Source organism: Pavona decussata, unplaced genomic scaffold (genome assembly GCF_977016875.1).
Source record: "Pavona decussata unplaced genomic scaffold, jaPavDecu1.1 SCAFFOLD_13, whole genome shotgun sequence".
Taxonomy (NCBI): domain Eukaryota; kingdom Metazoa; phylum Cnidaria; class Anthozoa; order Scleractinia; family Agariciidae; genus Pavona; species Pavona decussata.
The window spans coordinates 570,654-597,500 of NW_028145436.1; the positions used below are offsets into that span (position 1 = coordinate 570,654).

At 39.8% G+C, this 26,847-nt stretch overlaps 3 protein-coding genes across 7 annotated transcripts in view; 2 read left to right on the top strand and 1 right to left on the bottom strand.

Moving 5' to 3' along the window:
• Window positions 1–26,847, top strand: part of LOC146487749 (uncharacterized) — a 101,962-nt gene that overhangs the window by 38,814 nt on the left and 36,301 nt on the right. The window lies entirely within an intron of this gene.
• The window catches only part of LOC146487751 (uncharacterized), a 27,303-nt gene continuing 998 nt past the window's right edge, over window positions 543–26,847 (top strand). Inside the window, exons 1-6 of one of the 5 annotated variants that reach the window (XM_085126597.1) lie at window positions 543–1,674; window positions 2,587–2,681; window positions 3,026–3,267; window positions 3,810–7,279; window positions 7,319–7,530; window positions 8,481–8,991. In XM_085126597.1, the coding sequence (XP_084982723.1) occupies window positions 1,365–1,674; window positions 2,587–2,681; window positions 3,026–3,267; window positions 3,810–7,279; window positions 7,319–7,530; window positions 8,481–8,546 (4,395 nt within the window). In that variant the 5' untranslated portion in view covers window positions 543–1,364 and the 3' untranslated portion in view covers window positions 8,547–8,991. Of the gene's footprint in view, window positions 1,675–2,586; window positions 2,682–3,025; window positions 3,268–3,809; window positions 7,531–8,480; window positions 8,992–20,942; window positions 21,082–21,594; window positions 25,313–26,226 lie in introns of those variants that run through there. The other 4 variants (XM_085126575.1, XM_085126564.1, XM_085126586.1 and 1 more) reach the window with 4 other exon arrangements.
• Window positions 15,367–20,990, bottom strand: LOC146487752 (uncharacterized). Its single transcript, XM_085126706.1, has 2 exons — window positions 20,899–20,990; window positions 15,367–16,185 (listed from the first exon to the last, which is right to left on the bottom strand). The coding sequence occupies exons 1-2, from the start codon at window positions 20,987–20,989 to the stop codon at window positions 15,854–15,856; spliced, it is 423 nt and encodes a 140-aa protein (XP_084982832.1). The 5' UTR covers window position 20,990; the 3' UTR covers window positions 15,367–15,853.

The following is a 26,847-nucleotide window of genomic DNA, read 5'->3' on the forward strand; positions in this document are numbered from 1 at the left end:
CGTTCGCAGTATCATTTCAAAAGAGTTTCGGAATTAATTTTATTTGTGGAAACTGTGGTTGGAATTGAGTTTTAATTTTTGTATGATCTCCTTTTTTCGAGGAAACAAAAAAAATCGCAAAAATAAAACCCCCAAAAATTTTATGTTCTCGACAATTTGTAAAATTAGTCAAAAGCCGGCTGTCAAAATTGGCTGTCAAACTGTCAAAATAGCTTGCTTCTGATTGGTTTCTGGTTGTTCTTGATTGGTGTTTTTGAGTACATTGAGTTGGCTTGAAACTGACTCCAAAAATGCTTGAGTACGACTTGGACAAATTTTTCGTTTGTCGGCTTTAAATTTCTAGAAATGAAGGATCACATTTGGCTTTCACTTTATAAACTGAAAAGCTGAGCAAGTGTGGGGAGTTTATGCTGAGCCAACAAAAGGATATCTCACGCAAAGCGATTTGTCGCTTAACGACGAATTTGTCGCTAAACGACTTTCGGAGCTTTGCTGACTACTTTGGTACCTTGGTTGAAAAGAACTGACAAAAAGTTAAGAACAAAACGGAAACGGCACAGAGAATGACCGGGGTGGTAGCAGGGTAAGTGAACCTAAGTTTGGAGGCAAAGAAGTCCCTGCGTTCTGTTTCCTTTCAAGATTTGACGGATCATAACAGCCAGAGAAAACGAGACAATCAAATCAAGGAAGAGGCACCATTTTCATGCAACGCCATGCGGAATCTCATTGCCAGGCAGCTGGCTTCACACAATAGATAGAAACTAAACTTTTTTCAAACAAAATTTTTTCAAATGTTCCTTTTGCTACTCAGCAGTATAATCAAACATTATCGACTGAAGGGCTTTCTTTTCAAGGACAAAAAACGTATTCATTTCTCAAATTCTTAATCTGTACGAAGTTTACTTTTGTTCTTCACGTTCGCAAATCAAAATGTATCATGTGGATTCATTTTATAACCTGAAATCGATTTTTTTTGGCCTTAGCACTCTACTTTTTGGCAAAGCCGTTTACTTTATAGCGCTAAAAATTAATTTCAAAATAAAATTTCCTTTAGGCAAAATAATCGCACATTTTATTTTGCGCGAGCGTTCGAACAAGAAACGTCTTGAGATCTCTGTTTGTGACGAAATTATGGAACAAGGTTTCCATGGTTGTACACAGAAAACAATCATTTCGCTTGAGATTTCGGTGCGGTCAGTACCTGTTTTCAGAGCGGGAAAATTTTCGAGATTTACGAAGTCAGTTTCAAAGAAAAAGTGTTAAAAAAACAACAAATCAGAGTAAAACAAACAAGAAAACAATAACATCTACAGTTTTTTGTTCGAAGTCGTCGTTTCGCTTGTGAAATCCGCGGACGAAACCCGATGGCTTCGCAGCTTGCGACCAGAGAGATTGGAGGCGCCGACAGAAATGGCCTGCCTCCAGGACAGAAAAAATCCAAAATACCAATCAGAACAACCCGGCTGAGCAGCAACAGCGACGGAAAATTATCATCAGGAGCCGCTACAGCGACAAAGAAGCATCTGTCGAGAAACTCCGTGGACAAGCTTGGAAACAGGCCACCATCAAGAATTCCGATCAAGACAGAGTGCAAAAAGACAAGCGAGGAGAAAAAAGAACTTGGCAAGAATACAAAGCCTGTAAAAGACCAAAAATCTTCAGGAAAAGACTCAGGTATACTGATTTTTTTTCTTCTGGTATTAGATAAACAGCAATTAGATTGAGATACGTTTTGCGTTTGATTCAGATGGAGAAAACAGCTTTAGTTTACTTGACAAATATTTTACAATAGAATTGGAAATGGAGAATGGGAGGGTTGAAGCTAGGAAAAGGGCTTATTATAATCAGGAATATAAGGGAGAGGGGTAGTGGGGTGTGTAAAGGGGAAACACTTGAGAGACATTTATTAGAAAATGGGGCTGAGTACAGTTGTGTTCTGTTAGAAAAAGGGGCGTGTAAACAAGTAAGCAAAAGGAACGTTAGCTGATAGGTGAGATCTGTGGTTCTGCTAGAAAGAAACACGTATTTGAGAAGAGAGATCTGTAAGAGAGTTGTGTATTAAAATAGGGTCTGTCAGAAGAGAGGGACGTGTTAGAGAAGGCGTATGTTAGAAAAAGGGGGCGTGTTATACAAGGGGTGTGTTAGAAAAATGGGTGTGTTAGAGAAAGAGTGTGTTAGAAAAGAGGGACGTGTTAGAGAAAGGGTGTGTTAGAAAAGAGAGGCGGGTTAGAAAAAATGGATGTGGTAGAAAAGAAGGGTGCGTTAGAAAAAATTGGTGTGTTCGAGAAGGGGGTTGTTAGAATAGAGGGGCGTGTTAGAGAAGGGGTGCGTAAGAAAAGAGGGGCGCGTCGAGGGTGTGATCATTTCGAAAAGAAGGGTGTGTTAGAAAAGAGGGGCGTGCAGGGGTCTACTACCAGAGAGCCAGGGTCTGTTAAGTAAATGGGGAGAAGTACAGGCCTTTTCAGAACGACAAGTAAAAGACGGTGTTAAGGCATGTTAGAGAAGGGACTTGAAAGAGGGACTATATTTTAAAAGGAAGTTGCTTAAAGTATCTAAAGATTATTTAAATGTTGATTATTTTAACAGCCATCCATGTCTACAAAGAACGCAGCAGTTACAGAGCCTCTGAAGGCGTGAGACCTCGAACATCAAAACAGTTCACTCTTTTGGAAAATACTAAGGTAAATAATGAACCTACAATCATTCATGCTAGCAACTCCATCTCCACTACCAAGAGATCCAGAAACGAAAAGTATTCAGAACAGTTTATTTGGGCGTCGTGTGGCCCTCCGCATCTAAAAGTTTCTTAATTACTGATGTGGAACACAAGAAAGACAGTTTAAGTGTACGTTTTCCACCAAAGGACTTACATTTACCAAAACAATTTCTTATGTGAAATAGACGCGAATCGTTTCACCGAAATATTCAACTAAGTTTAATTATCCCCATGTATAGTCGCGCCTGAGACATTAATCGCCTAGGTTAATTTAGGGTGAAAGTAATTTTGATGCTCTTTAACAAACAGATCAAACAGATAACCAAGAAAGCACCACGTGACAATAACTTGGACAGTCATATCTCACCTCCGGAGAGGACAGATGACGTCACGCCAGAGACGGACATTGCCCGCGAGAATGTAAATTTTATTGTGTTAGCGGAGGCCACAATGAGCATCAGTGATGTCGATGATTACTTCGAGTGCCACTCAACATCAAATTCCGAGCAGCAGCTGTCAAACGAGCAACCCTTGTTGAATGAGACAAACAAGTAAGTAAAACAATTGATCAAATGCATTTAGTTTCACTTAATAAGCGTGCGCAGTGCGCTTTGCGTGACGCTTTGGGCGTTCGTCGCGCGCCTTGTGTAGCGCATTGTTCAGACAAGTCCTTTTATTTCTACTGTTGGAAATTCATTTTTTTGTAATTACCGTGTTCAGTGATGCACTGGTCTGGGGTGATATAACTAGCGGATAAATTGAGGCCAAGTCTCTTTTGGTTCGGTACATATTTGTATACGCTAGACGAAAACTGAATAAGATAGCAGTTAAGCCATCTCCCTGCCTCAGAAACGAGAAGCGATTGCAATAAGTCTATTCTGGTAAGGCCATGTTTTCAGAACTGCGTACTTCTGTAGTTGCATTTTAAAAATAAGTGTTTGAAGCTTATAATCGGTATAACTCAGATGTTGTGAGTGTTAGCTCATTCAAGTTTTGTGGTCGTTTCTCTGCAGAGAACCATCTTCTGATATGCTTGTAATGTGGTACTCAATTGTATTTTTCATTTTGCTTATCATCTCGTTTTATCGTTTAGGGAGGACGAACAGTCCACAAAAGCTGAAGACAAGAACATCAATGCAAACAACAACATTGTGAAGCAAGATGTCATCATGACAAGTTCGGCCAAAGAAACTGAACAACCCAACAATTACGAGGACATAGTCAGCGATGAAGACTTTGAGTGTTATTCCTTATCAATGGAGAGCCCGAAATGCAAAATGGCTGAGCTCGACGACGCAACAAGAATGCTTCAAGCACAATTTGAAGTGGAAAATAGAAACGCCGTGGAAAGAATTGAGGAAGTGAAGGAAGAATTAAATACCAGTCAACAAAAAGAAACTACCATCACGCAAGAGTGTGAAGAGATAAAGAAGAGAACTCACAGTCTCAGGGAGGACATGAGGTGTTTGGAAAAGAAGGCTGTGGAAAGAGAAAAGTTGGAAAGCGAGGAGAGAAAGAAGATTGCAAAGGAGAAAAGAAAAATTGAACGCAAACTTAAGAAAATAAAGGCTAAGAAATCAGCAGCAACGGAAACTCTCAGGACGTCGAAAGACACTGAAGATGAGATAACAGAGGACGTGTACCTCAAAAAGCCACTCTCCAGTGACCAACCTTTGGTTCATTCTAACGATAACAGTACTAGTATCCAGACAAAGCAACTGTCCTTTGGTGGAGATGGTGCTGATTCACTCAAGGTGGAAATGAGTGTGGAAAATGACGCTTCTGTTGCTGGCGATGATGAGTTAAGCAGCTGCAAGGATGACATAGGTGAGCTTTGTCACAAGGACATGGACGCAGCTGAGGTGGAGGATGACCTGCAGACAGAAGATAACGAGAGCCCTAAAGTCCAGGAAGGAAACGTTGAGTCAGGTTGGGAGGAAAGTCAGGTACAGAAAGAAGTCATTGACAACGACATGAAGAAAACTGATAACGATTTAACTGGCCAAGACTCAACTACCGTGGTGTCTGATGTATGCTTTGAAGATTCATCGTTGTTTGATCAGAACATGTCCGATATCCCAAATGATACTCTATCTGTTGTCAGAAAGGAGGAAGAAGATGATAATCCAGAATCTTGGAACGCTTTGGAATCCCTTACCTTACCTTGTTTGAGACCTAAAGAGTACTGTTTCTCTGTGAATGGCTGTCTGTTCACTAGAAAAGTTGATGATAGGCTGCTTTTCCAAGATGGTTTGAAGCTTAAGGGGTCCGTTTCAGCAGTAGTGATCATTTCTGAGCAGCTTCTACAGAAAGAACTGTGGAATGTTTTCAAAGCTTTGTCTACAGTCCAAAACACAAGGACATTCACCGTCGGTTATGTAAAAAAGCCTGCAGCAATTGAGATGAAGGATGATGCTTCGTTTGAACAAGAAGACCATCAGGACGAAGAACACTGTCAGATGAAAGACGAACGTTCTGAAATTGTAAATGGAGCAAAGGCACTTTGTAGAGCTACGGAGGAACTTCAAGTATCCTTGGAAGAAGCTGCACGAGAGGAAGAGGACAATGTTGTGCCGGACATTGTTGAAGTGACCAAGAAAGAGAATGAGAAACTGCAGAATCAGATTGCTGCCTTAAAGGATGAAGCTAAAACATTTGAGATCGAAAAACAAAGTTTGCAGACTGAGCTGGAAATAGTGAAACTGGAACTAAAACGTCTTAAATTCAGTGAGCTGGCGGCTAAGAAAGAGACTACAAGTAAAATGGTCATTTATTTGGAAGAGGTGAAGAAAGAAGTGCTCTCTAAAAAAAAGGGAAAGAACAAGAAGAGAAAGAATGAGATAACAAAATTGAGGAAAGAAAAAGGAGATCTAGAGCAAGAGCTAGTGAGTACGAAACAGCGTCTTTCACGGAAAGAGCATGAACTGGAGGAAACAAAACAGACTCTTCCATTCCTGACAGAGACCGCACAAGCACTCAAACAACTTTTCTTAGAAATGGATTATTTATTTGAAAACTCCAGCACCTTGAATTCTGACCTGTCCTCTATTCCCGATGACTGCAGCTTAAATGATTGTTCGTCGTTGCTGGATTTCTGTTCGGTTGCAGAGGCTGGAACTCGAGAAGAAGAAAACGCTGGATACCAAGAGCTGTCCTTTGACAACAAGCTACAGGCTGAGTCAAAGGAACTCATTACAGAGGAAATGAAGCCTGGTTCTGAAGAACTGACATCGGCAATAGATGAAGAAAGTACGGCAACTTCGCAGACAGCAACTACAGAGGAAGGCTCCAAGGCGGTAGAAATACAGTTGGTGCATCTGTATGAAATCCTAAAAGATTCTCTTCAAGAACTGCAAGAACTTAAAACAGCCCTTGGTCAAAAACAAGACTCGTGGAAGAAAAAAAAGTGCCAACGTGCGACTGATCGAGCTGCAGCGTGGCTCAATAACGAATTGTGTGTTCGAGAAAATCAGATGGCCGAAATGATGACCTATGAGAGTGCTCAGTTGATGGAGGATCTTGATGCCACTATTAATCGACTTGAAGGGGAGCTTGGAGACACGCAACTGAGGCTAAAGGAAAAGACAGAAGCACTCGAGAACGCAGAAGCAATGATGCAATTGCAAACGTCACTTCTTGCTAGTAGGGAAGCAAAACACGAAAATATCGTGAAACAACTTCAAAAAGATCTTGAGAGCACACAAACCTTGTTGAAGGAAAAGAAAGAAGTATTACAGCATACAGAAGCAATGCTGAAAATTCAAACATCACTTCTTTCTAGTAGGGAAGCAAAACACGGCGACATCGTTAAACAACTTCAAGAAGATCTTGGAAGCATACAAACCTTGTTGAAGGAAAGGACAGACGCCTTAGAGCACACAGAAGCAAAGCTGCAACTACAAACCTCACTTCTTGCTAGTGCAGAAGAAAAGCACGCAGAGATCATGAAACAATTTGAGGAAGATCTTGAAAACACTCACGCCACATTAAAGGAAAAGAAAGACGCACTAGAGCAAACAGAAGGAAAACTACAATCACAAGAGTCAGTGTTTGCCAAAAATGAGGGAAAATATGAGGAAATTATTGAGCAACTTCAAGAAGAACTTGAAAACTTATCGTTAAAGGAAAGGACACAAACACTGGAGAAAACAGAAGCAAGGCTGCAGTGGCTAACATCGTTTTTCGAAAGTACAGAGTCCAAATACGAAGACATCATTAAGGAACTTCAAGGAGAGCTTGAGAACATGCACGCCTTGGTAAAGGAAAGAACAACCACATTAGAGCAAACACAAGCAAGGCTGGAGATGTGCCTGAATAATGAGAAGAGCCAGGTGGTTCAAGAAATGAAGTTTGGATCTGTGGAGCTAACGCAAGATGAAGGTGAACTCATAGTAGCTGACCTTGCGCGTACCAAGTGCGAGAAGACAAAACTTTTACGAGAAGACACTGATGTTACTGCGCGTTTGGAACTTGAGAATAGAAAGGGACAAAAGGACAAAGATGTTTTATGGAAGCTATTTAACGCCGCTTTAAAGGAATTAGAGGGAAAAACGAAAGTGATTGGTGAGTTGAAAATGGATCCTACGGTGTCAACAATTCCAGCTTTGTGGCTTGGTTCCCAGAAACGAGAGATGTTGGAGTATGACAGCAATCATAAGCAGAGTAAGAAAGAATCAAAGCCCTTGATTGGATCAATAAAGCAGGAGAACTATGAACTGAATGAAGAAAACCAGAGTCTTAACATTGAATTACGACAGAGGATAGCTGAGATGACTCACGATGTTGAAGAAGATGCGCCTTCTCGGCCATTAACGGTAAGAGGTGTTTTTACTCACTTGTCGTAACGCGCTCAACTGACAGACATTATACCTATTTCGTTTTGCTAGGACATTTGAAACTGTCTTCCTCAATTCCCTTTCACCTTGCTCCATCAATAAATTCCTTCTTTCAGTGGAGGTTAATTTAACCATCGTAAAATTTGCAAAGAAAGCAAAGGGGCGGATGTGTGAAATGATGGATCCTAGTCAGTAGGCTTTGTGTTTAAAAACACTCCTTCAGAGGTGGCTCAAGACGTAATCAATCCCAGCATGCTACATGGAAGCTCGTGCTGATAAGCGCTAGGACATTGTAACCAGTGTCTTCGTCCCATGAGATATGTCCAGAAATGTCGCTAATAACATTCATGAACTGTATGATAGACATCACAAGGTGTCCCCTAACCTTAATTCTCACTAAAGCATACAAAATTCTGTCAAACATGAAGTCATATGAAAACGACAAAAAGGCTTGTTTTATATGAAGTACCCAAATTCAGGGTTAGGTGCATTTCTAGACATAAGTTGAGAAAAAGCGCGCCCGCGGGAGCCAGTGTCGTTTTGGCGGGAAAACGAGATAGCCGTCGTTGTTTTGCCACGAGTTTTTGTGAGTACCTCGTAGTGACGAAAACAAGTCCTCGAAACGTAGGTGTTCTCGTCAGTTTGGAATCACAAAAAGGCTCAGCTATCGTTATTCAAAACTACTGCTTTAAGTTCGTCGTTCACAAAAAGTAAAATGAAGCTTCCCAGAATATATCTCTTCTTATTACTAAAGGCTTGAAGTTACGTCTTGTCGTACGCGTCTAGAATCCAAAGGTCTTTAATGACTTTAATGACCCCCTTTAATGACTCACGGCTACTCAAGAGTACGATAAGCAGCAACCTTACACTGAATTTTTCTTCAAACCATTGTAACATTTTTTTCTTCTGTTTTTGTTTTCAATTTGCAGTGGGCCGCGTTTGACGCGAGGAGCCAAATGAACCGTGAGAGACTGGACCTCACCCTGAACTGTTAAAAAAAAAACATTCATCTTTACAATATTGAAAAAAAAAAATAAGAGAAGAAATTAATCCTAATTATTTATTCTGGTAAAATCTTTTTGGTAATTTATTAATGTAAGTGTAAATATCTAAGTCAGTACTATTTTTCCTTCATAAGTTTTTCAAACCAGCGAACATTTCTATGGAGTGATTTTAATTTTCTAGAGTGATTTTCATATTGTCATAATTTGTTGTTAAAAATAAGCATTCAGTATCTTATTTTAGTAAAAAGAAAAAAGACCACTTAAAATTAAAAAGAAAAAATAAGAAAAAAGTAAAAAAAAAAAAAAAAAGAACATTATTTGTGTGAAATAGTACAGTGGAACCTCGATTTAACAAAGCCCCAAGGGAATGGGGAGGTTGGTTCGTCATATCGAGGTTTTGTGCCATTCATTTTAAAAGGCCAAGCTGGAGAATATCGTTCGCTATGCCGAGACTTCTTTTTTTTTTTTTTAGGTTCGTTAAATCGAGGTTCCACTGTATTTTATTTCAATCCAAAAAAAAAAGAGAGAGAAAATATTATATTTGTGTGAAATAGTATTTTAGTTTGCCTTCATATTGGACTTCAATTATGGTTGTAGTAACGAGGAAAATCATTTCTTTTTTCGCAAATATTTTTCAGTAACCTTCTTGGCGCAATTCAATTGGAATTTTTTTTCTGAGCAATATCATGAACTGGTAATTTCCAGTAAGCGATAACGTTACAAGCCGAACGCTTCGTTTCATAATTGAATTCTAATATGACGGCATCTCAGTAAACCAGCAGTCATTTGTGAAATCACTCTACAATGAAACAATTTTGGGTATCACTTTTTCAATATATCAGAAGATTTTCTACTGCAAATTTAGCAAACAATTAATTCATGTTGTGTATAAATTTTATTTTGTTTTTCTTTGAGAAAAGAGAAAAGGGGATGCGTCACAGGAATTTGATCGTATTTCAGAAACACAAAAACGTTTTTCTATTCAAAACAAAATCTTTAAAGTCATGTTCCAGTTTTGCTGGTTATAAATTACCACTCTATTCAGTGTACCAATACTGTCGTTGAGTGTCTCTAGCCATAGATAGACTTGCTTGGAATCGATTGCAACTTGAAAAAAGTGAGGCGAACTTTTTTCAAGTTTACGCATTTTCGTTTCCAAACAGTGCTAGAACAAATCGTGAGTTGTTCCGGCCTTTCAAGAATTTACTTTTCAAGAATTTATCGATTAGTTCTACAATTATTTCTCAAGTATGTGAAGCTATTGTTCACCATTTTCACCAAAAAAAAGGTCAAAGTGCCCGTGACACTTCCCCTTAAGCTAAGCAAATTGATTTCTTTGAATGTAAATATTTTATGTAAATAAGAAGAATATTTTTTGTTATTTATTATTTCATTTTATCATATTTAATTTACAAATATATTGTAAATAGTTTTGTGAGGACTTTTCGGGACACCGAGGAAACGCAAACTGCGTTGAAAAATATATATATATTTGTAAAATATATTGTACGTAAATATAATAACTTACATTTCTTTGATTGTCTTCTTTGAGTTTCCTGTCTGAAATACTAAGAGGTCTTCGGAAAACGTTGGAACTTACCTAGACACCTTACGAAATTCATCCATGTAGGATTATGGGGTGGAATGAGACACCCTAGGCTTTTTTCCATTTAGTCAAAATTTCGGTTTGACTGGTTGAAATGCTAACATGTTGGAACGGAAATTACCGTTCCATTTGCACAAATTTGTCATTCCAATGTGTTTGTCTTTTTGCGCCATCATTGCACCGTCGCATAAGTTTTTTGATCCACCAATGAAAATGGAAATTTGGAAAGAAAGTGTGACATGGAAAGTTTCCGAAATTTCGAACCAAAGATTTTGGCGAAATGGAATACTCTGCACCTGTAGAAATGGTCAAGCTGATAAAATTTGAGCCCCTGGAGGATTCCTCCAAATTTTTGCCCAGAGTGTGCCAGCCGGTTATCCAAATCCTGAGGCTATTTCAGTACAAAAATCCCCCGTTTCGAAACCCGCTTTCAATTTAAACCTGACAAACCTTGGAATGGCTGACGCCACAGATCATTAATCTCCCGGAACTTTGCCCATGTTTGTTTTGCTTGGTTTGTTCAGCGTCTTTAGAAACCACGGAAACAATCTTGAAATGTGAAAAATAATCAATTTTAAGGCGACTGAGAGTCTCCTGACACATGTTTCAGTCTGCCCGTAAAATCTCAAAGCTGACAAAGCCGTGAGATCTTGGATTAATGAAAGAAGAAAGAGCCACAGTAATTAAACTGGACATACTGATCGAGAAACTTAGGAACTGAAATTGAAACATCTCACATTATGCCGAAGCTTTGGTTTTCTTTTGTTACATTTTTTGGTTTTTCCAAGGATTGTACTACTGATACTAAAATTATATTTTAAATTAAAGTTGCCGCAGTACATGATTACCTGCTTGTTCATGTTCTCTTGTATCCGTCCGGTCCGGACACGGGTGGATATGCTTACCCCCAAAATAAAGGCTAACCGCAACCTACCTAAGCACTCTTGTTCCCAGGGTCTCTCCTCTTCACGTACCAGGAAGCGAGAGAAGGGAGAGACCCTGGTTGGGGCTGGTCACGTGTGTCCCAGAGAAAAATTAGACCCAGGGAAGGGCCCTTTTTGTCAAGATTTATTGTCCACTCCAAATCAAGGCTTTGGTGCACGAAGCCCACGCGAAACTTATCCAACTGTCCATGTTTAATAGTAGTCTTCATTTTACGAGTCATTGTAACATTAATCTGAAAGCCTAACAAAGTGCGTTGTCTTGAGGCGCCGTAGGGCTATTTAGAATCTATTTAGACTAACAACCTAAGTGGGTCACCAAAAGTCATATTGTTAGTTACCAGTCTGCCACGGAGAGAATCCACCATCTAAAAGTGGGTGTAAAAATAAGTCTAAGAGTTATGTTCCGCAAAATTTCCTGACGCCTCCACCACAACATTTAGCCAAGAATTGTGACATGTCTCAATTTCAATATGCCAATGAAAGGTCTGCAGGAAATACAAAAATGTTGTAAGAAAAGCTCTTGGTTAAATAACATGAATTACAGTAGAACCTGTAGATAACGGCCCTCTATTAAGCGGCCAGTTGTCAAAGTCCCGATTTTTCGCTCATACAAACGCTGTATTTGTTACTTGTATTGGGCGGCCACCTCTATTAAGCGGCCGCGGCCACCCTGTAGCAGTCCTATGTTTGCCTTTCTTTCTTATTTTTACCTGTATTAAGCGGCCACCCTTGAATGGAAACCAAGCCATTTGTTATTTTATGCGGTATTTTAATGTGACTGTTTGAAATTCGATTTATCATCACTATAAAAAAATAACATGTACAAAGCTACTGTAAGCTGATACTCGGCCGTTTAGTATCGTAAACGCTTCTCAGGCTTCCGCAAAGTGCTGTAGTACAGTTGGTTTTGAATATGCTTCACTCTTTACCAAGAAATTCCTCTTTAATTAGCTTGTTCTTCAGCCTTGTGATGGAGAATGAATCGCATTCAGCCACTGTTAGACGCTATAGAACATGCAGAACAACCGGGAGAACAACTACTGGCGTTAGCACAGTACTATGGATACCAAGAATTGTAGCTGGTAGTGTCGACAGTAAACGACTTGCTCTACAAGAAAAAGTTTCAAATCCGAAGGGCCAAACGTCCGTGTCCGACTTTTTCTAAGTCGCAGTAATTCTAACTCCATTACTACTTTAACTTGAAGAGTTTTGTTGTCTGTTGTGCTACTTTTAATTAACAACATTTCCATTATAACTGCACATTGAACTTAACAACTATGAAATGACCACAGGTCACCAAAGCGTATGTGACACAGGTTACCATGCAAGCGTGATTTAAGAGTTTGTATTGAGTTAAAATTAAATCGAAATTTAGACAACAATATTCCCTAAAAAACCCACAAAAAATATACTTAAGTCTGAAAAAGCTTACCCGATGTGTATTGCTATGTTTTCAATGCTCTTCAGTGCTTCCAAACGCTGTTTTGAGCGGTTTATCTCTCAGCAGCTGGTCCACGTGCATTACTGTATTATGTCAATGGCAGGTAGGGAACTACAAGTCGAATTTCAATGAAATTTGGCCCGTCATTTAAGGAGAGCACTTAAAAAACCTCGCTAAAATTTGCTTGAAACTTAAGCTCTCGCTTACCTGCCTCACCATATGGCAAGAAGGATGATGTGCGGGCCTTCCTGGGTCGCTCATTTACGGAGGAGTTCATTTATAGGTGGTTTTCACCTCACTCATCGTCACGCAAGCGAAAAAATATATCTTCAACATTCAATAGATAAAGTCAAGAAATTGATATGTTGTAGAAGAGTGATACATAAAAAACGTGTGAAAGCCACAGGGCTGTGCTATATCTCCTAATCGAGTTATTCGAGAAAATGTACCACGGAAAATTACAGAGTTTAGTAAGGGACGCCATGTTGGTGCCCCGTCTGATGGGCACCAACATGGCGGCCGGAAACCAGCAAAAACATCTGGAGTTTACCTTGGCTATTTCAAAGCCTTTCTTCTCTCTGCTGAACTTTCACACATTGACATTAACGCTTCTATTACATATTAGTTGATCAGACCTAAACAAAACACGAGGCGAATCGATGTTTTCACGTACGTGACATGTTTAGAGCAGCAATCCTTCTGTCACGCACTGCGCCAAAATCTAAAATTCAAACTGCTCTATTTTCAAAACAAAGAATGCTATCCTGTTGGAAACAAACAAGCCGATGGAAATTTAGATTTTTTTTATATGTGATGAAGATAAAAACCCAAAATTGTGTTTAGTTATGAATTTCAGTTTTTTATGACGTCATGTGAAAACCAAGAATTGCGTGGGAGTCTACAGTACTGTCGTGGCGTGACCCCAAAAAATGTGCTCGCATTTCTTAGAACAACAGGAAGTATAATCGTTTGATTTCGTGGCAAGGGTGATGGGAATTTTCCCTTGAAACTGCATCATACTTTTGTCAAGCGTTTTACCCTTTTATATAAGGACAGCTTGCGCAGTCTGTCAGCTTGGAGCTGACCAGTTGTGTTCAGAATGAGGACCTCTATGCCGTGCGCTGTTTTAGCTCTTGTCTGTTTGCTAGTTCTTGTCTCTACACCAGATGAAAGTTCTGCATTCATTCGCAAGGTCCTGCACAAATTTGAGAAAAACGTGCTTAGAAAAGTAGCGAAACCAGTGAAGGAAGTGTTCAGGGAAGTTGTGAAGAAGCCAGTGAAGTCTGTGTTGAAAGCTCTCAAGGAAGTTCGAAAGACTGACAGTACAAAGAGTTCAAATATGAGGTGGCCCACTCTAGATCTAGAGTCAGTGTGGAGTGTGCCTAGACTGCCTGCGGGTTATAGTATTAAACTTGCTTCAGCTGTGGGTCAAACATTGCGGCAACAATCTCAAAAGACGGCGGATTGGTATCGAGTGGAAAAGATTACTCCTTGCGCTAACGGACAACATGACATAGTGAAAGCGGAACAACCTGTTGAGATTCACTCTGCTGACGGCGTGACGGTTATTCAAGACAGATATTGTAGAAAATGCGGACAGCATTTCTTCAGCGGAGGTGATCCAAAGGCCAAGGATGAACTCTAACACAGATCAAAAGGACGCTCTTTCTCTAAGCGTAGCTGCAAAAGGCTCGAGGGTTGCAAGTTGCGTTCGTCTGAATAGATTCTCGCCATTTTAAATTGAAAATTTACCTTTCAAGCGCTGATATTTTCCTAAACTGAGTAGTTAGCATCCAGGTGGGTGACATTTACTTTATATGCTGGAAAATATGCAAATGTAATCACTGTTCATTGTTCTGGAATGTTTGAATATTTTGAATGTTTTATTCTTGGTTTCACATGACGTCATAAAAAACTGAAATTCATAACTAAACACAATTTTGGGTTTTTATCTTCATCACACATAAAAAAATCTAAATTTCCATCGGCTTGCTTGTTTCCAGCAGGATAGCATTCTTTGTTTTGAAAATAGGGCAGTTTGAATTTTAGATTTTCGCGCAGTGCGTGACAGAAGGATTGCTGCTCTAAACATGTCACGTACGTGAAAATATCGATTCGCCTCGTGTTTTGTTTAGGTCTGATCAACTAATATGTAATAGAAGCGTTAATGTCAATGTGTGAAAGTTCAGCAGAGAGAAGAAAGGCTTTGAAATAGCCAAGGTAAACTCCAGATGTTTTTGCTGATTTCCGGCCGCCATGTTGGTGCCCATCAGACGGGGCACCAACATGGCGTCCCTTACTAAACTCTGTAATTTTCCGTGGTACATTTTCTCGAATAACTCGATTAGGAGATATAGCACAGCCCTGTGGCTTTCACGCGTTGTTTATGTATCACTCTTCTACAACATATCAATTTCTTGACTTTATCTATTGAATGGGTGAAGATATATTTTTTCGCTTGCGTGACAATGAGTGAGGTGAAAACCACCTATACGCTGACGGTAGCATGTAATACCTCTGCATTGCCAAGAGGAGCTAGCATCATTAGCCGATATTGAATTTCTCAGAAAAAAATACATGTTCTCTTGGTTATAATTAGGATAGTCAGGGTCTCGATAAATGTAAAATCAAACTACTAGCCACTGCAATCTTGAGCTGACCTCAAGAGTGTATCTTTTCAGGTTCATTGGTGTATAACCATTGTTCACTAATAAAATGACTCCACAAACTAAAATAATGTACCTGGTTGCTATCTGAATTCATGTTTTTTAACGAAATAAAATTGACAAAAATTGTTTTCAAACTAAACGTGTTAGTAGTAAGTGCTTAACAAATGACAGCTGTTTTTTTAGAGCACCCTCTTTTATTCATTATCTCGAAATATCTGCACAAAAATTGGTCAGACTTTCTGTCAAAATTTCACAGCGAACCCCAGTGTTGTCACTGGCTGTGGAGCACAGTACTTCGTCCTATGCGTATCTCTCTTATGCCCAGCCTCTCTCTCATGATGTCTACTTGCTGAATTGCGTGGAACTGAATATTCCTCGCGCTCGGCAAGCACAGTTCGCTGAGGGGGACCAAAACACTCTTTTCATTCGCGTAGCTTTCTTCAACCTCCCAGCTCTCAATTTTCTGAGCCAGAAATCAGTATTTAATCAGAGCAAACCGTAAAGGTCAAGTCCTCCAGCTCCATTTTGTTTCAACTGACCCAATATCCCCTCTAGTTTATAACATCTCTTTCGTATCTTGTCCTGTGCCAGCGTTTTCAGTCAGTCCTTGTCTCTCGAAACATAAACCAATACTGCTTTTACTGTGCCACAATAGCCTTTGATAGAAGCGGTTGTAGAGCAGGCTGCAAGGCAACGACTTGCTTCAGTTGCTCGAGTGTCATAAACACCATTCCTGTAGCCATTCGACACCTGGAACACACTGTCACAGCACTTTTTATCAACATTCGTTTGTTGATCTCTACTGCTCCTTTATCTTTGCTTGAAGAAACAGTGATCCCTAGAAAACTGCTTTTGTCCTTGGTGACCCATTTGACGGAGCTGTGCACCGAGATCGTGACAACACTGAAACCCTCTTCACGGAAGTCATGTTGGTGATTCGGACAGGCTAGCATAGCGCTTACTTGCAACGCTACAAGAAACAAAACCAGCATTATCATCGTTCGCAACCTGTTATTGTTAATGTGATGTGTGTGCTTCATTTCTCTATAAAGGTTTCTGTTCACCATCGATAATTCAGGAGCGACCAATTATGACGTCATCTGGAGGGAAATTTCCCCGACTTCCGGTTGCGTGTCACGATATCGTCACGGCATCGAAATAAACTTTTCCTATCATGCAATGCGCCCCCAGGCTCGACCGTGAAGAAAGTAGGGAGATAATTTTGCGAGAGAATTGCGAGTAAATTTGCGAATTTTTAATGTTTGGGGGGTCTACGGGCATATTTTTGTCATTAAGAAAGACTGATTTTATTTGTAATGCACGTGAGGTGGGTGATGCAGAGGACACCTTTCAACTCAGCAAAAAAAAATTGGATTTCCATCTCTTGGGATTTCTGCAATAATCAAATCAATCGGGACGATAACATGTACTTACCATATTAGTTCAAAAAACTTGCATTTTCTCTTTTATATGTTCGCGCTATTTGTAAATTCTTATCACTTTCCCCTGACGAAGGCTAAAGTTTAGGCTGAAACGTTGGGTTTTTAGGACATTTAATTTTATGTACTTTTACACATTTTTAACCAGATAATCGTTTTAACTATCATGAATCCACCTGGTTACAGATCCATTTTTTTATAAAATTGGATTTTTTTTAAAAATTTATCATTGGTTTTCTTTTTTTTTTTTTTTTTTTTCTATCAACTCTTTTCGTGTCTGTGTTACCAATATATTTTTTTCTGTGTTTTGCTCGCATAACTAAGCTTGCCTGAAAGCGGAGCCTCTTTTCATGTTAAAAGAAAGACAGTAACGTTCGCAGTATTATATCAAAAGAGTTTCGGAATTAACTTTTTTGTGGAAACTGTGGTTGGGATTGAGTTTTAATTTTTGTATGATCTCCTTTTTTCGAGGAAACAAAAAAATCGCAAAAATAAAATCCCGCAAAAATTTTATGTTCTCGACAATTTGTAAAAGTCAAAAGCCGGCTGTCAAAATTGGCTGTCAAACTGTCAAAATAGCTTGCTTCTGATTGGTTTCTGGTTGTTCTTGATTGGTGTTTTTGAGTACATTGAGTTGGCTTGAAACTGACTCCAAAAATGCTTGAGTACGACTTGAACAAATTTCTCGTTTGTCGGCTTTAATTTTCCTAGAAATGAAGGATCACATTTGGCTTTCACTTTATAAACGAAAGCTGAGCAAGTGTGGGGAGTTTATGCTGAGCTAACAAAAGGATATCTCACGTCAAATTTGTCGCTAGACGACTTTCGGGGCTATGCTGACGTCTTTGATTCCTTGGTTGAAAAGAACTGACAAAAATTTAAGAAGAAAACGGAAACGACACAGAAAATGACTCTGATAGCAGGGTAAGTGAACTTACGTTTGGAGGCAACGAAGTTCCTGAGTTCTGTTTCCTTTCAAGATTTGACAGATCACAAGGCAACCAGAGAAAAAGAGACAATCAAATCAAGGAAGAGGCACCATCTTCATGCAATGCCATGCGGAATCTCATTGCCAGACAGCTAGCTTCACACAATAGATAGAAACTAAACTTTTTTCAAACAAAATTTTTTTCAAATGTTCGTTTTGGCTACTCAGCAGTATTTATTAAACATAATTGACTGAAGGGCTTTCTTTTCAAGGACAAAAAAAGTATTCATCTCTCAAATTATTAATTTGTACGAAGTTTACTTTTGTTCTTCACGTTCGCAAATCAAAATGGATCATGTGGATTCATTTTATAACCTGAAATGGATTTTTTTTGGCCTTAGCACTCTACTTTTTGGCAAAGCCGTTTACTTTATAAAGCTAAAAATTAATTTCAAAATAAAATTTTTTTTAGGCAAAATAATCGCACATTTTATTTTGCGCTAGCGTTCGAACGAGAAACGTCTTGAGATCTCTGTTTGTGACGAAATTATGGAACAAGGTTTCCATGGTTGTACACAGAAAACAATCATTTCGCTTGAGATTTCGGTGCGGTCAGTACCTATTTTCAGAGCGGGAAAATTTTCGAGATTTACGAAGTCAGTTTCAAAGAAAAAGTGTTAAAAACAACAAATCAGAGTAAAGCAAGCACGAAAACAATAACATCTACAGTTTTTTGTTCGAAGTCGTCGTTTCGCTTGTGAAATCCGCGGACGAAACCCGATGGCTTCGCAGCTTGCGACCAGAGAGATTGGAGGCGCCGACAGAAATGGCCTGCCTCCAGGACAGAAAAAATCCAAAATACAAATCAGAACAACCCAGCTGAGCAGCAACAGCGACGGAAAATTATCGTCAGGAGCCGCTACAGCGACAAAGAAGCATCTGTCGAGGAACTCCGTGGACAAGCTTGGAAACAGGTCACCATCAAGAATTCCGATCAAGACAGAGTGCAAAAATACAAGCGAGGAGAAAAAAGAACTTGGCAAGAATACAAAGCCTGTAAAAGACCAAAAATCTTCAGGAAAAGACTCAGGTATTCTGAATTTTTTTTTCTTCTGGTATTAAATAAACAGCAATTAGATTGAGATACGTTTTGCGTTTGATTCAGATGGAGAAAACAGCTTTGGTTTACGCGACACATATTTTTCAATAGAATTGGAAATGGAGAATAGGAGGGTTGAAGCTAGGAAAAGGGCTTGTTATAATCAGGAATATAAGAGGCAGGGGTAGAGGGGTGTGAAAGGGGAAACACTTGAAAGACATTTATTAGAAAATGGGGCTGAGTACAGTTGTGTTCTGTTAGAAAAAGGGGCGTGTAAACAAGTAAGCAAAAGGAACGTTCATTGATAGGTGAGATCTGTGGTTCTGCTAGAAAGAAACACGTATTTGAGAAGAGAGATCTGTAAGAGAGTTGTGTATTAAAATAGGGTCTGTCAGAAGAGAGGGACGTGTTAGAGAAGGGGTATGTTAGAAAAAGGGGACGTGTTATACAAGGGGTGTGTTAGAAAAATGGGTGTGTTAGAGAAAGAGTGTGTTAGAAAAGAGGGGAGTGTTAGAGAAAGGGTGTGTTAGAAAAGAGAGGCGGGTTAGAAAAAAATGGGTGTGGTAGAAAAAATTGGTGTGTTCGAGAAGGGGGTTGTTAGAATAGAGGGGTGTGTTGGAGAAGGGGTGCGTAAGAAAAGAGGGGCGCGTCGAGGGTGTGATCATTTCGAAAAGAAGGGTGTGTTAGAAAAGAGAGGCGTGCAGGGGTCTACTACCAGAGAGCCAGGGTCTGTTAAGTAAATGGGGAGAAGTACAGGTCTTTTCAGAGGGACAAGTAAAAGAAGGTGTTAAGGCATGTTAGAGAAGGGACTTGGAAGAGGGACTATATTTTAAAAGGATCTAAAGATTATTTAAATTACACGTGAAAACTGTAAAGAACCGCGAACGATAATGCTGTCAGTTGACGTAGGATCTACAAGAGACCTAATCAGCCAAAAATAAACTGTAACACAAACTGCAAGGCTGATACTACGTGAAAGAGTTGACTTTGCGAGACAACAACCCAACAGAAACCGACAAAACAGGGCTGCAACCGTGGACAGCTGTTTCGTTCTTATTGGAACTCGTCAGCACGGTGTAGCAGTTCTATATGAAACCAGCAACAGAGCCAGCTCAAATAAAATGCAACAAAACCCATGCCCTATCAAGTTTCGTACTTTGAACCTGCCCGTTCCCCGAATCACGCGTTGCCACATCACGTGCCTCAGGGAGAAAGCAGACAAAGCATCGAATTCCTGTCTCGCAAAGTCAACTGAATGTAGATGGACAAAACCGTCTTAACATTGAAACGCATGGACAAAACCATGCTTAAAAGGCACAGCATATCGGATCTGTAAAGACCTACGGCCCCAAAAAATAAAGTAGACGTGAAAACTGCAAAGGACCGCGAACGATAATGCTGTCAGTTGACGTAGGATCTACAAGAGACCTAATCAGCCAAAAATAAACTGTAACACAAACTGCAAGGCTGATACTACGTGAAAGAGTTGACTTTGCGAGACAACAACCCGACAGAAACCGACAAAACAGGGCTGCAACCGTGGACAGCTGTTTCGTTCTTATTGGAACTAATAAGAACTAATAGGAACGAAACAGCTGTCCACGGTTTGCAGCCCTGTTTTGTCGGTTTCTGTCGGGTTGTTGTCTCGCAAAGTCAACTCTTTCACGTAGTATCAGTCTTGCAGTTTGTGTTATTATTTAAATGTTGATTTTTTTAACAGCCATCCATGTCTACAAAGAACGCAGCAGTTACAGAGCCTCTGAAGGCGTGAGACCTCGAACATCAAAACAGTTCACTCTTTTGGAAAATACTAAGGTAAATAATGAACCTACAATCACTCATGCTAGCAACTCCATCTCCACTACCAAGAGATCCAGAAACGAAAAGTATTCAGAACAGTTTGTTTGTGCGTCGTGTGGCCCTCCGCATCTAAAAGTTTCTTAATTACTGATGTGGAACACAAGAAAGACAGTTTAGCTGTACGTTTTCCACCAAAGGACTTACATTTACCAAAACAATTCCTTATGTGAAATAGACGCGAATCGTTTCACCGAAATATTCAACTAAGTTTAATTATCCCCATGTATAGTCGCGCCTGAGACATTAATCGCCTAGGTTAATTTAGGGTGAAAGTAATTTTGATGCTCTTTAACAAACAGATCAAACAGATAACCAAGAAAGCACCACGTGACAATAACTTGGACAGTGATATCTCACCTCCAGAGAGGACAGATGACGTCACGCCAGAGTTGGACATTGCCTGCGAGAATACCAATTTTATTGTGTCAGCAGCGGCCACCACGAGCATCAGCGATGCCGACGATGACCTCCTGTCCATTCAACCTCAAGTTCCGAGCAGCAGCTGTCAAACGAGCAACCCTTGTTGAATGAGACAAACAGGTAAGTAAAACAAATGATCAAACGCATTTAGTTTCACTTAATAAGCGTGCGCGATTTGCTTGCGTGACTCTTTTGGCGTTAGTTGCACGCTTTGTGTGTCACACTGCTCGGTCAAGTCCTTTTATTTCTAGCGTTGGAACTCATTTTTTTGTAATTACCGTGTTCAGTGATGCACTAGTCTGGGGTGACATAACCAAGGGATAAATTGAGGCCAACTCTATTCTGGTTAGGTACCTACTTGTATAGACGGAAACTGAATAAGATAGTAGTTAAGCCATCTCCCTGCCTCAGAAACGACAAGTGATTGCAATAAGTCCGTTCTGGTAAGGCAACGTTTTCAGCACTGCGTACTGTTGTAGTTGGATTTTAAAAATAAGTGTTTGAAGCTTATAATAGGTATAACTCAAATGTTATGAGTGGTTATTCTCTGCAGAGAACGATCTTCTGGTATGGTTGTAATGTGGTACTCAGATTGTTATTTCAGTTTGGTTATCATCTCCTTTTATCGTTTAGGGAGGACGAACAGTCCACAAAAAGTGAAGACAATAACATCAATGCAAACAACAACAATGTGAAGCAAGACGACATCATGGCAAGTTCGGCCGAAGACACTGAACAACCCAACAATGACGAGGACATAGTCAGCGATGAAGAGTTTGATCAGTGTAATTCCTTATCAATGGAAAGCCAGAAATGCAAAATGGCGGAGCTCGACGACGCAACAAGAATGCTTCAAGCACAATTTGAAGTAGAAAATAGAAACGCCGTGGAAAGAGTTGAGAAAGTAAAGGAAGAATTAAATACCAGTCAACAAAAAGAAACTACCATCACGCAAGAGTGTGAAGAGATAAAGAAGAGAACTCACAGTCTCAGGGAGGACATGAAGTGTTTGGAAAAGAAGGCTGTGGAAAGAGAAAAGTTGGAAAGCGAGGAGAGAAAGAAGATTGCAAAGGAGAAAAGAAAAATTGAACGCAAACTTAAAAAAATAAAGGCTAAGAAGTCAGCAGCAACGGAAACTCTCAGGACGTCGAAAGACATTGAAGATGAGATAACAGAGGACGTGTACCTCAAAGAGCCACTCTCCAGTGACCAACCTTTGGTTCATTCTAACGATAACAGTACTAGTATCCAACTGTCCTTTGGTGGAGATGGTGCTGCTTCACTAAAGGCGGAAATGAGTGTGGAAAATGATGCTTCTGTTGCTGACGATGATGAGTCAAGCAGCTGCAAGGATGACATAAGTGAGCTTTGTCACAAGGACATGGACGCAGCTGAGGTGGAAGATGACCTGCAGACAGAAGATAACGAGATCCCTAAAGTCCAGGAAGAAAACGTTGAGTCAGGTTGGGAGGAAAGTCAGGTAAAGAAAGAAGTCATTGACAAAGACATGAAGAAAACTGATGACGATTCAAGTATCCAAGACTCAACTACCGTGGTGTTTGATGTATGCTTCGAAGATTCATCGTTGTCTGATCAACACATTTCCAATATCCCAAATGACGCTCTATCTGTTGTCAGAAAGGAAGAAGAAGATGATAATCCAGAATCTTGGAACGCTTTGGAATCCCTTACATTACCTTGTAGCAGACCTGAAAAGTACTGTTTCTCTATGAATGGTTGTCTGTTCACAAGACAATTTGATGATAGGCTGCTTTTGCAAGATGGTTTGAAACTCAAGGGGTCAATTTCAGCAGTGGTGAACATTTCCGAGCAGCTTCTGCAAAAAGAACTGTGGAATATTTTCAAAGCTTTGTCTGCAGTCCAAAACACAAGGACATTCACCGTCGGTTATGTAAAAAAACCCGCAGCAATTGAGATGAAGGGTGATGTTTCGTCTGAACAAGAAGACCATCAGGACAAAGAACACTGTCATATGAAAGAAGAACGTTCTGAAATTGTAAATGGAGCAAAGGCACTTTGTAGAGCTACAAAGGACCTGCAAGTATCCCTGGAAGATGCTGTACGAGAGGAACAGGACAATGTTGTGTCGGAAATTGTTGAAGTGACCAAGAAAGAGAATGAGAAACTCCAAAATCAGATTGCTGCCTTAAAGGAGGAAGCTAAAACATTTGAGATCGAAAAACAAAGTTTGCAGACTGAGCTGGAAATAGTGAAACTGGAACTAATACGTCTTACATTCAGTGAACTGGCGGCTAAGAAAGAGACTGCAAGTAAAATGTTCATTTATTCGGAAGAGGTGAGGAAAGAAGTGTACTCTAAAAGAAAGGAAAAGAACAAGAAGAGAAAGAATAAGATAACAAAGTTGAGGAAAGATAAAGGAGATCTAGAGCAAGAGCTACTGAGTACGAAACAGCGTCTTTCACGGAAAGAGCATGAACTGGAGGAAACAAAACAGACTCTTCCATTCCTGACAAAGACTGCAGGAGCACTCAAACAACTTTTCTTAGAAATGGATTATTTATTTGAAAACTCCAGCACCTTGAATTCTGACCTGTCCTCCATTCCCGATGACTGCAGCTTAAATAATTGTGCGTCGTTGCTGGATTTCTGTTCGGTTGCAGAGGCCGGAACTCGAGAAGAAGAAAACGCTGGATACCAAGAGCTGTCCTTTGACAACGAGCTACAGGCTGAGTCAAAAGAACTGATTACAGAGGAAATGAAGCCTGCTTCTGAAGAACTGACATCGGCAATAGATGAAGAAAGTACGGCAACTTTGCTGACAGCAACTGCAGAGGAAGGCTCCAAGGCGGTAGAAATACAGTTGGTGCATCTGTATGAAATCCTAAAAGATTCTCTTCAAGAACTGCAAGAACTTAAAACAGCCCTTGGTCAAAAACAAGACTCGTGGAAGAAAAAAAAGTGCCAACGTGAGACTGATCGAGCTGCAGCGTGGCTGAATAACGAATTGTGTGTTCGAGAAAATCAGATGGAAATGATGACCGATGAGAGTGCTCAGTTGATGGAGGATCTTGATGCCACTATTAATCGACTTGAAGGGGAGCTTGGAGACACGCAACTGAGGCTAAAGGAAAAGACAGAAGCACTCGAAAACGCAGAAGCAATGATGCAACTGCAAACGTCACTTTTTGCTAGTAGGGAAGCAAAACACGAAGATATCGTGAAACAACTTCAAGAAGATCTTGAGAGCACACAAACCTTGTTGAAGGAAAAGAAAGACGTGTTAGAGCACACAGAAGCAATGCTGAAACTACAAACGTCACTTCTTGCTAGTAGGGAAGCAAAACACGACGACATCGTGAAACAACTCCAAGAAGATTTTGAAAGCACACAAACCTTGTTGAAGGAAAAGACAGACGCCTTCGAGCATACAGAAGCAAAGCTGCAACTACAAACATCACTTCTTGCTAGTGCAGAAGCAAAGCATGAAGAGATCGTCAAACAACTTGAGGAAGATCTTGAAAACAGTTACGCCTCATTAAAGGAAAAGAAAGACGCACTAGAGCAAACAGAAGGAAACCTACAATCACAAGGGTCAGTTTTTGCCGATACTGAGGAAAAATATGAGGAAATTATTGAGCAACTTCACGAAGAACTTGAAAACTTGTACCTTTCGTTAAAGGAAAGGACACAAACACTGCAGGAAACAGAAGCAAGGCTGCAGTGGCTAACATCGTTTTTCGAAAGTACGGAGTCAAAATACGAAGACATAATTAAGCAACTTCAAGGAGAACTGGAGAGCATGCACGCCTTGGCAAAGGAAAGAACAACCACTTTAGAGCAAACACAAGCAAGGCTGGAGATGTGCCTGAATAATGAGAAGAGCCAGGTTGTCCAAAAATTGAAGTTTGGTGCTGTGGACCTAACGCAAGATGAAGGTGAACTCATCTTAGCTGAGCTTGCATGTACGAAGACTGAGAAGACAAAACTTTTACGAGAAGACAGTGATGTTACTGCACGTTTGGAACTTGAGAAAAGGAAGGGAAAAAAGGACAAAGATGTTTTATGGAAGCTATTTAACGCCGCTTTAAAGGAATTAGAAGAAAAAACGAAAGCGATTGGGGAGTTGAAAATGGATCCTACGGAGTCAACAATTCAAGCTTTGTGGCTTGGTTCCCAGAAACGAGAAATGTTAGAGTATGACAGCAATCACAAGCAGAGTAAGAAAGAATCAAAGCCCATGATTGGATCAATAAAGCAGGAGAACTATGAACTGAATGAAGAAAACCAGAGACTTAACATTGAATTACGACAGAGGATAGCTGAGATGACTCACGATGTTGAAGAAGATGCGCCTTCTCGTCCATTCACGGTAAGAGGTGTTTTTACTCACTTGTCGTAACGCACTCACCTGACAGACATTATACCTATTTCGTTTTGCCAGGACATTTGAAACTCTCTCCCTCGATTCCCTTTCACCTTGCTCCATCAATAAATTCCTTCTTCAGTGGAGGTTAATTTAACCATGGTAAAAATTGCAAAGAAAGCAAAGGGGCGGATGTGTGAAATGATGGATCCTAGTCAGTAGGCTTTGTATTTAAAAACACTCCTTCAGAGATGTCCCAAGACGTAATCAATCCCAGCATGCTACATGGAAGCTCGTGCTGATAAGTGCTGGGACATTTTAACCAGTGTTTTCGTCCCATAAGATATGTCCTGAGAAGATTCATGAACTGTATGCTGGACATCACAAGGTGTCCCCTAACCTTAATTCTCAATAAAACATACATAATTCTGTCAAACATGAAGTCATAAGATAAAGGACAAAGAGGCCCACATCTGGACATAAGTGGAGAAAGAGCGCGCGCGTGTGAACCAGTGTCATTTTGGCGGGAAAACGAGATAGCCGTCGTTGTTTTGCAAGGAGTTTTTGTGAGAACGTCGTCTGAGTGGCGAAAACAAGTCTTCGTTCGAAACGTAGGTGTTCTCGTCAGTTTGGAATCACAAAAGGGTTCAGCTATTATTATTCAAAACTAGTGCGTCAAGTTCGTCGCTCACAAACAGTAAAATGAAGCTTCCTAGATTATATCTCTTCTTATTACTAAAGGCTTGAAGTTAAGTCTTGTAGTCGAAGTCGTACGCTTCTAGAATCCAAAGGTCTTTAATGGCTTTAATGACTCACGGCTTCTCTCATGTTCAAGAGTGCAATAAACAGCAACCTTACACTGAATTTTTCTTCAAACCATTGTAACATTTTTTTCTTCTGTTTTTGTTTTCAATTTGCAGTGCGCCGCGTTTGACGCGAGGAGCCAAATGAACCGTGAGAGACTGGACCTCAACTTGAACTGTTAAAAAATATTCATCTTTACAATATTGAAAAAAAAAAAAAGAAAAGAAAAGAAATTAATCCTAATTATTTATTCTGGTAAAATCTTTTTGGTAATTTATTAATGTAAGTGTAAATATCTAAGTCAGTACTACTTTTCCTTCATAAGTTTTTCAAACCAGCGAACATTTCTATGGAGTGATTTTAATTTTCTAGAGTGATTTTCATATTGTCATAATCTGTTGTTAAAAATAAGCATTCAGTATCTTATTTTAGTAAAAAAAAAAAAAAACAAACCACTGAAAATTAAAACGAAAAAATAAGAAAAAGGTAAAAAAAAAAAAAAACAGAACATTATTTGTGTGAAATAGTACAGTGGAACCTCGATTTAACAAATCCCCAAGGGAATGGGGAGGTTGGTTCGTCATATCGAGGTTTTGTTCCATTCATTTTAAAAGGCCAAGCTGGAGAATATCGTTCGCTATGCCGAGACTTCTTTTTTTTTTTTAGGTTCGTTAAATCGAGGTTCCACTGTATTTTATTTCAATCCAAAAAAAAAAAAGAGAACATTATTATATTTG